Raw genomic sequence first — 10,755 nt, 5'->3', positions numbered from 1 at the left:
AGATGAAAGAATAGAGAGAGTAAATACGTATTATTATAGAGAGAGAGTCTTTCATACGATAGAGGTCCATAAAAATTGATTTCATTAAATAAGATTCGGCAGATGTAATAGTTTGGAGATAGGTACTATTTATGCGGACATGCGTTTTCGGTTTTTGCATGTCCTTCCCAGATTTCCGTTCAAGTAGAACTGATTTTGTATTCTAAGCAATGTTTCGAAAAGCGCCTAGACAAAAACATGGTATATTATCATAAAAAAATAGAAAAAATAGAAAAAAACCGTTGTTGCTCCGCCTAGCTCAGTTTTTTTAAAAACTGATTCCAAGTGTCTACTAGATAAAATTAGCTCCACGAGCTGAAGTATATATTTGATTTATATGTACGATGGAACGCTAAGGAAGAAATTTATAAAGATCCATTTTCTTTACGGATGCTACGGCCTAATTCTTGTTTCTCCAAACACATACAACGTTCCGCTAACTTATTGTTCCTTAAAGAAACAGAAGACATGTGGGACATGTTGAAGCGCAGAGGTAGAAATGATGTAGCGAAAATGATCTTATTAGATTAGAGTTATGATTTTAATTATTAATAATAATATAGTTATCGGAACTAACATATTTATCAAGCATATATGTTAATAGGTCTTATAGATACAATATATAAGAAGTCACCACAGCTGAGATAAAGTTTGATTTAATTAGAGAAGTTTCAGAAGAATTGACCTCACGGATAGTTCGGTGCAGAGGAGTTTAAACTCACCAAAGTATTTTATCCAGAGGCAAAGTGAATGCTGGTGACTTCAACAGATGGTCTAGTGCTATGTGTTTAAATTCACCGAAGTATTTCTGATAAATGAGAGAATGCTGAGGACATCACCGGATACTCCGGTGATCTGCAGTGGGTAACACCAAAGTATTTCTTACAAAGAAGAATGCAAGTGTAGAAGACTGAAGATCAATCCACCGGATGGTCCGGTACTGGATTTGTGCATACCGGATTATAGCACAATAGCATTTCTTACAGAGGTGACTGCAAGTGTTGAAAAATGAAGAATAACCCAACAGAAGATCCGGTGCACTGAGGATGAATGCACCAGAATATTTTACAAAAAGAGACTGTAAATACTAGAATAGCTCAAGATAACTCACTGAAATGTCCAGTGATGGATTTGAATGCACACCGGAGTTAATACTACTGTTCTCACCAGTTCATCCAGTGTTAACAGCTTTTCTGGACCGTTGGAAAAACGATTAGTTTGCGGGTTTGAGACTATAAATACTCATCCACTTTATTATTTGAAGGTGCGATATGCTGCTAGAGACTAGAGGAAGCTCATATACACTTGAGAAAACATCTAAGCTACCAAAATACTTAAAGTTATCATCCAAGACAATTGAGCATAAGATTAGAGAGTGTTTAGTGCTTATAGGACTAGAGTGAGTTGTAATTAGATGCTGCAGCTTGAAGAAGGGATCAAGGAGTTATCCTAACTTGTATCAAGAGGTACGTCGACACGTTGGAGTTTGGTGACTCGTTGGCATCTTGGGATTTTGTGGTTCAAGCTTGTTGACCCTCCGACTTAGTATGAAGCGACGGCAAAACACGTGTACAAGGACGCAAACATCCTTGCCTTAATGGCTCAAGCTCTGAAGTGATCACGATGATAAGTGATCAGAAAAGATGCTAGTGATGAAACCTTACATTGGTGGTTCATCGTGCTTGAGATCTTATCTTGGTGATTTGGTAACTCAAGAGCTATGATCGGAAGAGATTTAGCGACCGAGAGTATATTCTTTGTGAAGCTCCAATATAGACTAGGGTGGTATTCATGTCATTGATACTACGGAATAAAAATTATTTATGCTGAGTTTCTCTGTACCTTATTTACGTTTTCACATTTAAATACTTGCAATTTACCTCGCTAGAGTAGGTTGTAATCGTCTGGAGTGGTAGAACAGACACACTAAATAAACCTAGAGTATATTTAGATAGAAATTGAGATAGGTTTATCTTGTGAAATTTTTAGGGTCAATTTTATTTAGATTTTTAAGTGTTCTAATCCACCTCCTCTTAGGACGTCATCGTTCCTCATAGGTGAAAATGACCTATTTTTTTTCGCTCACCCGCTCAATCATCCGATCTGTTTTAGATGCTAATCGAATTTTGGATATCAAAAAAATATTGGATATCGAATTCGGATACGGAGAGTTAGGTATCCGTCAGATATTGGATATCCGGGAATAAATTCGAATATATCCGAAAATTATCTGACAACTATTCGAGTCTCTTTTTCGGAGCTAATGGTATGTTCATACGGAGTCAGATGGAGATGATCTTTATATAAAAATTATAGCTCTTGACGAGATCTACAAGTTTATAGTTGATACTTTTTCATTTGAAGTTGTTAATATGTCCAAATAATCAATATAAGCTTAAGCGAGTGTATTGAGTATTAGTAACTTCTCCAATTTCGCTCTAAGATAACTTCTTTTATGTGAGTATATTGTTGATTTACTTATTGCATCTCTGAGTTTTGTATACATAGGATGATTGAATAATCATAACATATACGATATATATATGGTTGTTATTTTTACTAAATATCCTAATAAATATTTATGACCGGTATGATCTTCATCTGACTCATCACATATTTGATGTATATCGATCCGTATTCGTGACTAATACTATCCGTATCTATATATATGTATCCGATACCATCCATATTTAGATCAAATTTCAATAAAAAAAGATATATAATCAATTATATTCATATATATCCGATCCGATTATACTTTTACACAGAAGCTTACAGAGCAAGGAACTCCAACACAGACTTCGTTATAAAGAGAAAATTATGCTTCTATAAAAACAAATTAAGAAAGGCTGTTGCACCTTCAACATGACATACTGGTTCATTTCCTCATCTTGGGTCAGATCGAGTCTGAGGTGAATGAGATCTCTACTGGTTCATTTCCTCATGCTGTAATATGATCTCGTGACCATTACCTGTTCTTGGATTGAATCAGTGAGGAAGCAGCGAGTTGAGGGAGGAGGAGGAGGAGTCGAGGGTGGGATCATGGCGTCGTCGCTAGCCGAGGAGGAGGAGACCTTCGAGCACACGCTGCTGGTGGTGCGCGAGGTGTCGGTGTACAAGATCCCGCCGCGCACCACCAGCGGCGGCTACAAGTGCGGCGAGTGGCTGCAGTCGGACAAGATCTGGTCGGGCCGCCTCCGCGTGGTGTCCTGCGGCGACCGCTGCGAGATCCGGCTCGAGGACCCGGCCACGGGGGATCTCTTCGCCGCCTGCTTCGTGCTGCCCGGGCAGAGGGAGAGCGCCGTCGAGACCGTGCTCGACTCCTCCCGCTACTTCGTGCTCCGCATCGAGGACGGCAGGGGGAAGCACGCCTTCGTCGGGCTCGGGTTCAACGAGCGCAACGAGGCGTTCGACTTCAACGTCGCGCTGTCGGACCACGAGAAGTACGTCAAGAGGGAGCAGGAGAAGGAGACCGCCGGCGGCGACGAGAGCGACGACAGCCAGATTGACATCAATCCGGTCGTGAATCGCCGGCTCAAGGTAAGCTGAAATCCCTTTTTGTGTATGTGTTTTTTCTCCTGTCATTCAGTGATAGCGTATCCTGATTGATCAGAAGCTAAAATTGTTTGCTGCAAACTTAACTGCTCCTTTTGGAAACGTTTTGAGAGTATATCAAATGAGCTAAGGAATGTTGTTGTTGTCTTAGTTAAAACTGGTTTTTCATGTAAATAGAGTATGCTAATGTGTACTTAACGGTATTCTGCTAAAGTTGTTGGATGACCAAAAAGGAACGATGGATTAGTTGCTGAGTGTCTGAAATGCCATTTGGTGATATAATTATTGTGAGTAGCTTAGCAAGTAAAGAAGAGCCTGATCATCTAATCTTTGTAAACATAGACGATCTTAGGTGATGGTCTTGTAAAGGGATATATCAAGAATTCGAAAGTGAAGGTGATCATAGATTGAAAACGCATTGAATTCTAAGCCAGTAACTGGTAATTAGCAGACGAGGCATAATGATGAGGAAAAGTATTCAAGCAAATCAATAAAACTTTTAGACAATTGATTGCTGATTGGGCTTATAGGTCGCCTTATTCTGTTATGGATCTGCAGTTATTCTGGAGTTATGCAATCAGTTAATTTTGCACATATCAAGCTTGCTCAGGACAAAACTCTAGTAGATTCTTCTATCCATGCAGTGAATTTGTTCTCTTAGCAAGGGTCCTTAGGGTCCATATCAGTGGATGTTTTTTAATCACTGGAACCAAACAATGAGTCTATTCTTTATGCAACTGAGGGGGGCCTGGTTTGTGTGGCTTTGTATATACAAACTTCCAGAAGGGCTCCTCAATTTTATGCCAAGCAGGAAAGTATTATGACTTGGTCAGCCCCCTGCGGCACCTAGCCAGTAGCCACCCACATTTTGTCCTTTCCCCATCCTACAACTCCATCAAAGAAAAGAAAGTAGAGTAAAAGGGAAACAAATACAATTTGTTGTTTTGGGATGCATGTGTATAAGAGGGCTAACATTGTGTAGTTTTTGCTGAATTGTTAGTCAATCTGTCAAATTTGGCGTGTTAGTACTCAACAGGGAGAGAATATTACTCTACATGAAGTTTGATGGTGTTCCTTTTGTTTTAGGAAGGTGAAACCATTAGGATAAATGTAAAAAACAAGCCATCAACTGGAAGTGGCATGCTTTCATCTTCTGGTTTATCTGGAGGGACCACCGCAAAACCCAAGGCAAGCATGCTACTTGCCCCACCACCAGGTGCCGGGAAGCTTCGGAATCCTCTTCCGCCTCCACCTAATGACCATGCAGCTGCAAGGATGAATTCTGGACATAATGCTGGAATCAGGGCCCCGAAAGAACCCGCCAAGAGAAACAGCGATCCTTTTTCAGATCTTTCTGCTATAAAGGTGACAATTTCTGTATTGTGCCTTACATTGAGTCTTCTCATTTTTTTGCTCATGAAGACGGCCGCAGAACTGAGTCTTATACCATTGGAACTGGCCATTTCTTATGAACACATGCAGCTGCCTTCTGCACATACTGGTAGATGGGACAAGATTTTATGCTATCCATTTCATAGTTCGTGCGTTCATGATAAAGAATCCCCTTCTGCATAAACAAGTTATAAAACTCTTTTTTGGGGGGTTCAGTGTGGTTTTATCCCCTGTGAGATATGGCTATCTTGCCACCTTGCTTTCTAGGTTTCCCTATTCTGTCACTTGTCAAATAAGACTAACAAATAAAAAATAGTGGTATGACTATTCTTTATTTAACTGGCTTGGCATACATGCAAACCTCTAAATGACAAATAAATTAATTTGGTTGTTATGGTTGTTTTAGTATATCCCTTGACGTCCTTATGTTTCGACCATCTGTGATATGCAGCAAACCCTACCTTCATCGACTGAGCAGGGACAAACTAAGAGCACAGGAACTGGATGGGCAGCATTTTGACAATGGACGTATCATTTACTGTTGACAGTATTCTTTTTTCTGAAAAGGGAAGATGGGTTGTGTGTAACTGAAGTACTGAACAAGACTTGGCCTCAACATGTCAAAGGCCTCCGTCCTTTTGAAATTAAACGGTGAAAATGACTGGTCTGTATCCACTTGTTACTCGAGAAATAAACATTTACAAGAGCGCTGTTACTCTGTTAGCCATCTCTCGACATGAATGGACCAAGGGAGCTCTGATCGTTTGAATATAAATACGACTACCCTTGTTTCCCTTGTTTGTCATAATTGTGTCGTCATGTTTCGCAAACAAAAACCAGAATTACACTGACCTCAATGTGTGTTGTGCGGAAAAGATTGAGAATACTGTTTTGAATGCGGCAAAAAATTTGTTTATCATAGTATTCGCCAAGTTTCAGTCTAGAGGCTTTGCCTTGTGCCTTGACCAAGTTATAAGTTTTCGTGATGCTGTATGTAGCTGCCCTGAGAACGACTGAAGCTTTAGTAAATCTGAAAACTCGTTGATCCAGTCCTGTTACTCTCGTATAAAAGCTCACGTGCATCAATGGTTGATTGCAATTTCGATTTGGGAGCTGTTCGTCAGAATGAAAATCATATGATCATACCGGTATGTCGATGGGGTCGTCTAAGTATATTTCTAAGCAAAAGAGCATAAGCATTACTCTTGAAATTCATTTCACTGTATCATGTATCTCCATGCATCACCCTTAAGGACCAAAGAGTTCTGGAAAAACTACCCTGTACAGCACTCCCCGTTCTGATGATAAAACGACTTTGCCAATTATAGGCTGTTAAGTTTGTGATACGTAGAAAGTCTCTTCAACTCTTCCTCTCAACCAAAGCCACTCGTTTTACTGAACATTTTTAGCATATCCCCTTTTCTAGCCTCAATCCTCGGTTCTCTTCACCACCTTTTTCGACTACCTAAAAATTTAATGACTATATTTCGACGCTGATGGACCTAAAATTTACATCAAAATTTCCCTGTTACTTTGGAGTATTGCACATAAAATTCTGATCTTCTCTATTTTGGGTGGTTCACTTTGTAGATCACACTGAATTTGTACTTCAAATAAGATTGCTTCTTGGATGCCATTTGTACATGGACAATTGTGTATAGGATTACACATTTTGTTGTGATCATAGTTGGCGCAATTGATTCTTCTTCTTGCTTGCGATGGATTCAGCGAGGAGCTGGTTCAACAAGCTCCAAACGAGGGAGAAATCCATTGGCAAGAAGAAAGAATTGTCTCCCAATGGCAAGGAATCGAGCGATGATGCACCATCTAGCGCAACCAAGCAGAGGTTTGCCGCGGCCAAGCAGTACATTGAGAAGCACTACAAGGAGCAAATGAAGCATTTACAAGACAGGAAAGAAAGGTAAGGATAAGTGCCATTGTTCTATTATGTAATCGTATCTGTCAATAAGTTCATCCATTAATTTATTTCGCGTCCATAGGCAGCAATTGCAATTGAACCAATTTCCATACAATCTCCAGATTGCCTAATAGCGAAAGAGAGAATAACTTGTTCCAAAGGAAAAGAGAAAATAACTTGACAAGAGTTTCTATAATGGTTGTATATCCGTGTCGCTTGTTATTAAATTCCGTCCTACAAGAATGATGCATGATGTATTATTATGATAATCTTGATCCCATGAGCTTCTTCATGTAACGAAAGTTATATGTTCAGATCATGATCATAATCTCAAGTTTCTGCAGGCTGCCTCTTCGTACCTAATGCCTGATGATTTTACTCACGGCTGATGATATCTTAACTTTTGGCATTGTTGTCATGCAGACGGTGTTGTCTAGAAAAGAAACTAGCAGACGCCAACGTGTCTGAAGAGGAGCTGCACAACATCCTGAAGCAGTTTGAGAAGAAAGAGACGGAGTACATGCGGTTGCAGAGGCATAAAATGAGCGTCGATGATTTTGACTTGTTAACAATGATAGGAAAGGGAGCATTTGGTGAGGTAATGTATCTACTTCTCTCTGCTTTTATAAGAAAATTTTGGTTGATGCAATGGTTTACTTCTAGGTCAGAGTCTGCAGAGAGAAGACCACAGGACATGTCTATGCAATGAAGAAGCTTAAAAAGTCAGAAATGCTTCGTCGAGGTCAGGTATGGTTATTTTCTGACCAGCATTCTGAATTCATGTTTATATCCACTGTTCCTTCTCAAGTGCTTTATTGGATTATTGCATAGGTTGAGCATGTCAGAGCTGAAAGAAATCTTCTCACTGAAGTGGATCACCACTGCATCGTCAAACTATACTGCTCATTCCAGGACAGTGAGTATCTGTACCTTATCATGGAGTACCTCCCCGGAGGCGACATGATGACGCTGCTCATGAGGAAAGACACATTGACTGAAGATGAGGCCAGGTTCTACGTTGGCGAGACGATCCTTGCAATCGAAGCGATCCACAAGCACAACTACATCCACAGGTATGTGAGCAAGTGCAATCGAGTTCAGTATTGCTGCTGTGGTGTTCTGATGAGTTCAGTACTTGACATTTCAGAGATATCAAGCCTGATAATCTGCTACTGGATAAATATGGTCACTTGAGACTGTCAGATTTCGGATTATGCAAATCGCTAGACTATTCCAACTTCCCGGACCTGAACGAAAAGGATGTTACACCTGCGAAAACAGGATCTTCACATGGTGATGGGAGACAGCAGTCTATGCCAAAGCGCTCGCAGCAAGAACAGTTAGAACACTGGCAAAAGAACAGAAGAACTTTGGTCAGTACCTAAAACAATATACCATTCATCAGTAGTAATTGCTGCACAGTTTTACATGTTTATGCCAGTGTCATCATCTGTTCGGTAATACCTTCTTCGATAATTTATTTCCAAGCTTTGACAAGCGATTAAATGATTGTAGGCTTACTCAACTGTTGGTACTCCAGACTACATTGCTCCTGAAGTTCTTTTAAAGAAAGGTTATGGTATGGAGTGTGATTGGTAAGCACTAAGCATTTTTTACAGTATTGCCTGTGCCATTGGGCCTATTGAGTTTTCGGTTAAAGAAAAAATAATTTCCGCCTTTCTAGGTGGTCCCTTGGTGCTATCATGTATGAAATGCTAGTGGGTTATCCTCCATTTTATTCGGATGAGCCTATGACAACTTGTAGAAAGGTAATGCATTTTAGGCTTTTAGCTGTGAATCTTCATCGTATTTCTGTTGGTTAGAGCATGCTAATCTTCCAAATTTAACTGATTTCCAGGCTCAGTTATCTCTAGTTTGTTCTTATAGCCTTTATTTACATCATGCCTATATGTGCCAAAACAGATAGTGAATTGGAGAACACATTTGAAATTTCCTGAAGAAGCGAGGCTAACAACCGACGCGAAAGATCTTATAAGTAAACTACTATGCAATGTCGACCAACGCCTTGGTACGAAAGGGGCAGAGGAAATAAAGGTTGTTATGCGTTAATTAAGTACGCCTTTCAACATTCCTGAAAACAGATTCTTTTCCAAATCAATATTTGATACTACTGAATTTTTGCTCATAGTACTCTGTATGTGTGATTTTAGGAGCACCCCTGGTTTAGTGAAGTAGAATGGGACAAACTATATGAAATAGAAGCTGCATATCTGCCTCAGGTCACAGATGAGTTGGATACTCAGAACTTTGAGAAATTTGAAGAGGTAACTGCTGTTATTTATAACAAATGTACTTCTCAGTTACCATAAATTAGTACGAAAAATTTATCTCTGTGTGGTGTGTATTTGCAGTCCTCAGATAGTGTTCAGTGTTCAGCCAAGACGGGCCCTTGGAGAAAGGTAATCTTACATTTACATATTGTGAGTTTTAATTATTAAAGTGGCACAAAATGAAGAGACTGTTTTTTTTAGATTGCAAAATGAAGAGAATTGGCCATACGACACTGTGACTGCTGTCTCTCTGACATCTCTTTTTAGGGAAATAGACATCACTTTTCACATTTCCTTGAGCAATCATTTCTTAGTTGTATACACATCTTTAAATGTCATTCTCATTTTTGTGATTGTCTTCCAGATGCTTTCCTCAAAGGATCTCAACTTTGTGGGCTATACGTACAAGAATTTTGAGCTTGTGAATGATCACGAAGTCCCCGGAATGGGTACTGTAATTCCTTTTTTTTTTCTCAATAAACAGAGTAGTGAGTTTAGACTAGGTAACAAGCCAAAAGAAGCTGGAAGTGTAGACTCTTTAATTAATTTGGTAAAAGAAAATCTTACAGCATAAACGAGTCTTCATGTAGACCATGTTGCTCTTGTTTCCAACTAACCTGTTGCCACTGCACAGCTGAGCTGAAGAAGAAGGAGAAGGCGAAGAGGCCAAGCGTCAAATCCCTCTTTGGTACGCTATCTCATCCTCTGATATTCCGTTTCCATCATTGGGTGCTGGTGCAAACTAGCTTCGAAACTTTGATGCTCTTGCACCATATTATGCTGTTCGTTTGCAACATTTTTGTTTGTAGGGAGACTGTTTCTGACGATCGTTCTTGCACGCAGTTTCGCCCGAAGCAGAGGAGCAGGCCGACGAATCCGTGTCCGAAGCCTCGGAAGGAAGCGTCAGAAACCCGGAGCACGAGCTGCCGAGAAGCCTCAGCGCAACGTCGACATGAAACCATCACACTGATTCAGTGTTGGCAAACGTATTCGTCTGTGTACAGGTGTGGCAGGACTGCAGCAGCTGGTCAGGGCCGTAGTGCAATTTTGGCGCGTCGGCATGCATGATTCTAGGTTCACTGCGAGAGAGAGATAGAGGAGATAATATGATGTTGCTGTTGTATGATATTTGTTGATTCGCTAAGGCAGCTTTAGTTGTTATAGATAGTAGCTAGTTTTTATTATTGTGGCATGTAAGATGAGAGAAGTATGTGAGATGGAGATAAAACTAACGTGAAGGAAAATCTTATAGAGCTAGCTTTTGATTGAGAGAAAATAAGAGATAACTCTAAGCATTGGGAGGGTTAGAGAATTAGAAACAAAATCTTTTAAGAGTTGTGCTGAGAGAAATAAAAGATAGTAGCTATCTTTTAGATGCCCTGATAAGTGCACGCCGATGTTGGTGAAACCTGCAGCGCTCTTGCGTGTTCGCAGATAGAAACTATCGGTGTTGTTCCACTTTCTCTTTCCGCATGCGGTGAATTTTGTTGCTTTCACTGGTCAACAGGACACCCGTGTCTAATTTTTTTTCCAAATTGAACAACCTGAATCCAAGTTGGA

The 10,755-nt window shown here is 40.1% G+C and overlaps 2 protein-coding genes across 2 annotated transcripts; both read left to right on the top strand.

Annotated features, from left to right (window-relative positions):
• Positions 1–2,886: 2,886 nt before the first annotated feature.
• LOC133907717 (uncharacterized protein At1g03900-like) lies at positions 2,887–5,709 on the top strand. Its single transcript, XM_062349791.1, has 3 exons — positions 2,887–3,579; positions 4,681–4,959; positions 5,438–5,709. The coding sequence occupies exons 1-3, from the start codon at positions 3,082–3,084 to the stop codon at positions 5,504–5,506; spliced, it is 846 nt and encodes a 281-aa protein (XP_062205775.1). The 5' UTR covers positions 2,887–3,081; the 3' UTR covers positions 5,507–5,709.
• A 995-nt stretch (positions 5,710–6,704) lies between these two features.
• Positions 6,705–10,300, top strand: LOC133907716 (uncharacterized). The gene is made up of 13 exons (XM_062349790.1): positions 6,705–6,907; positions 7,328–7,502; positions 7,568–7,651; positions 7,736–7,977; positions 8,052–8,277; positions 8,420–8,499; positions 8,589–8,673; positions 8,828–8,959; positions 9,076–9,189; positions 9,277–9,324; positions 9,560–9,644; positions 9,830–9,883; positions 10,039–10,300. Exons 1-13 carry the CDS (start codon positions 6,705–6,707, stop codon positions 10,149–10,151), a joined length of 1,641 nt encoding a protein of 546 aa, XP_062205774.1. The 3' UTR covers positions 10,152–10,300.
• Positions 10,301–10,755: the final 455 nt, after the last annotated feature.

This window comes from Phragmites australis, chromosome 24 (assembly GCF_958298935.1).
Source record: "Phragmites australis chromosome 24, lpPhrAust1.1, whole genome shotgun sequence".
NCBI classification, from domain to species: Eukaryota; Viridiplantae; Streptophyta; class Magnoliopsida; order Poales; family Poaceae; genus Phragmites; species Phragmites australis.
The sequence above is the reverse complement of the archived record's forward strand: the minus strand, read 5'-3'. Positions and strand labels throughout refer to the sequence as shown.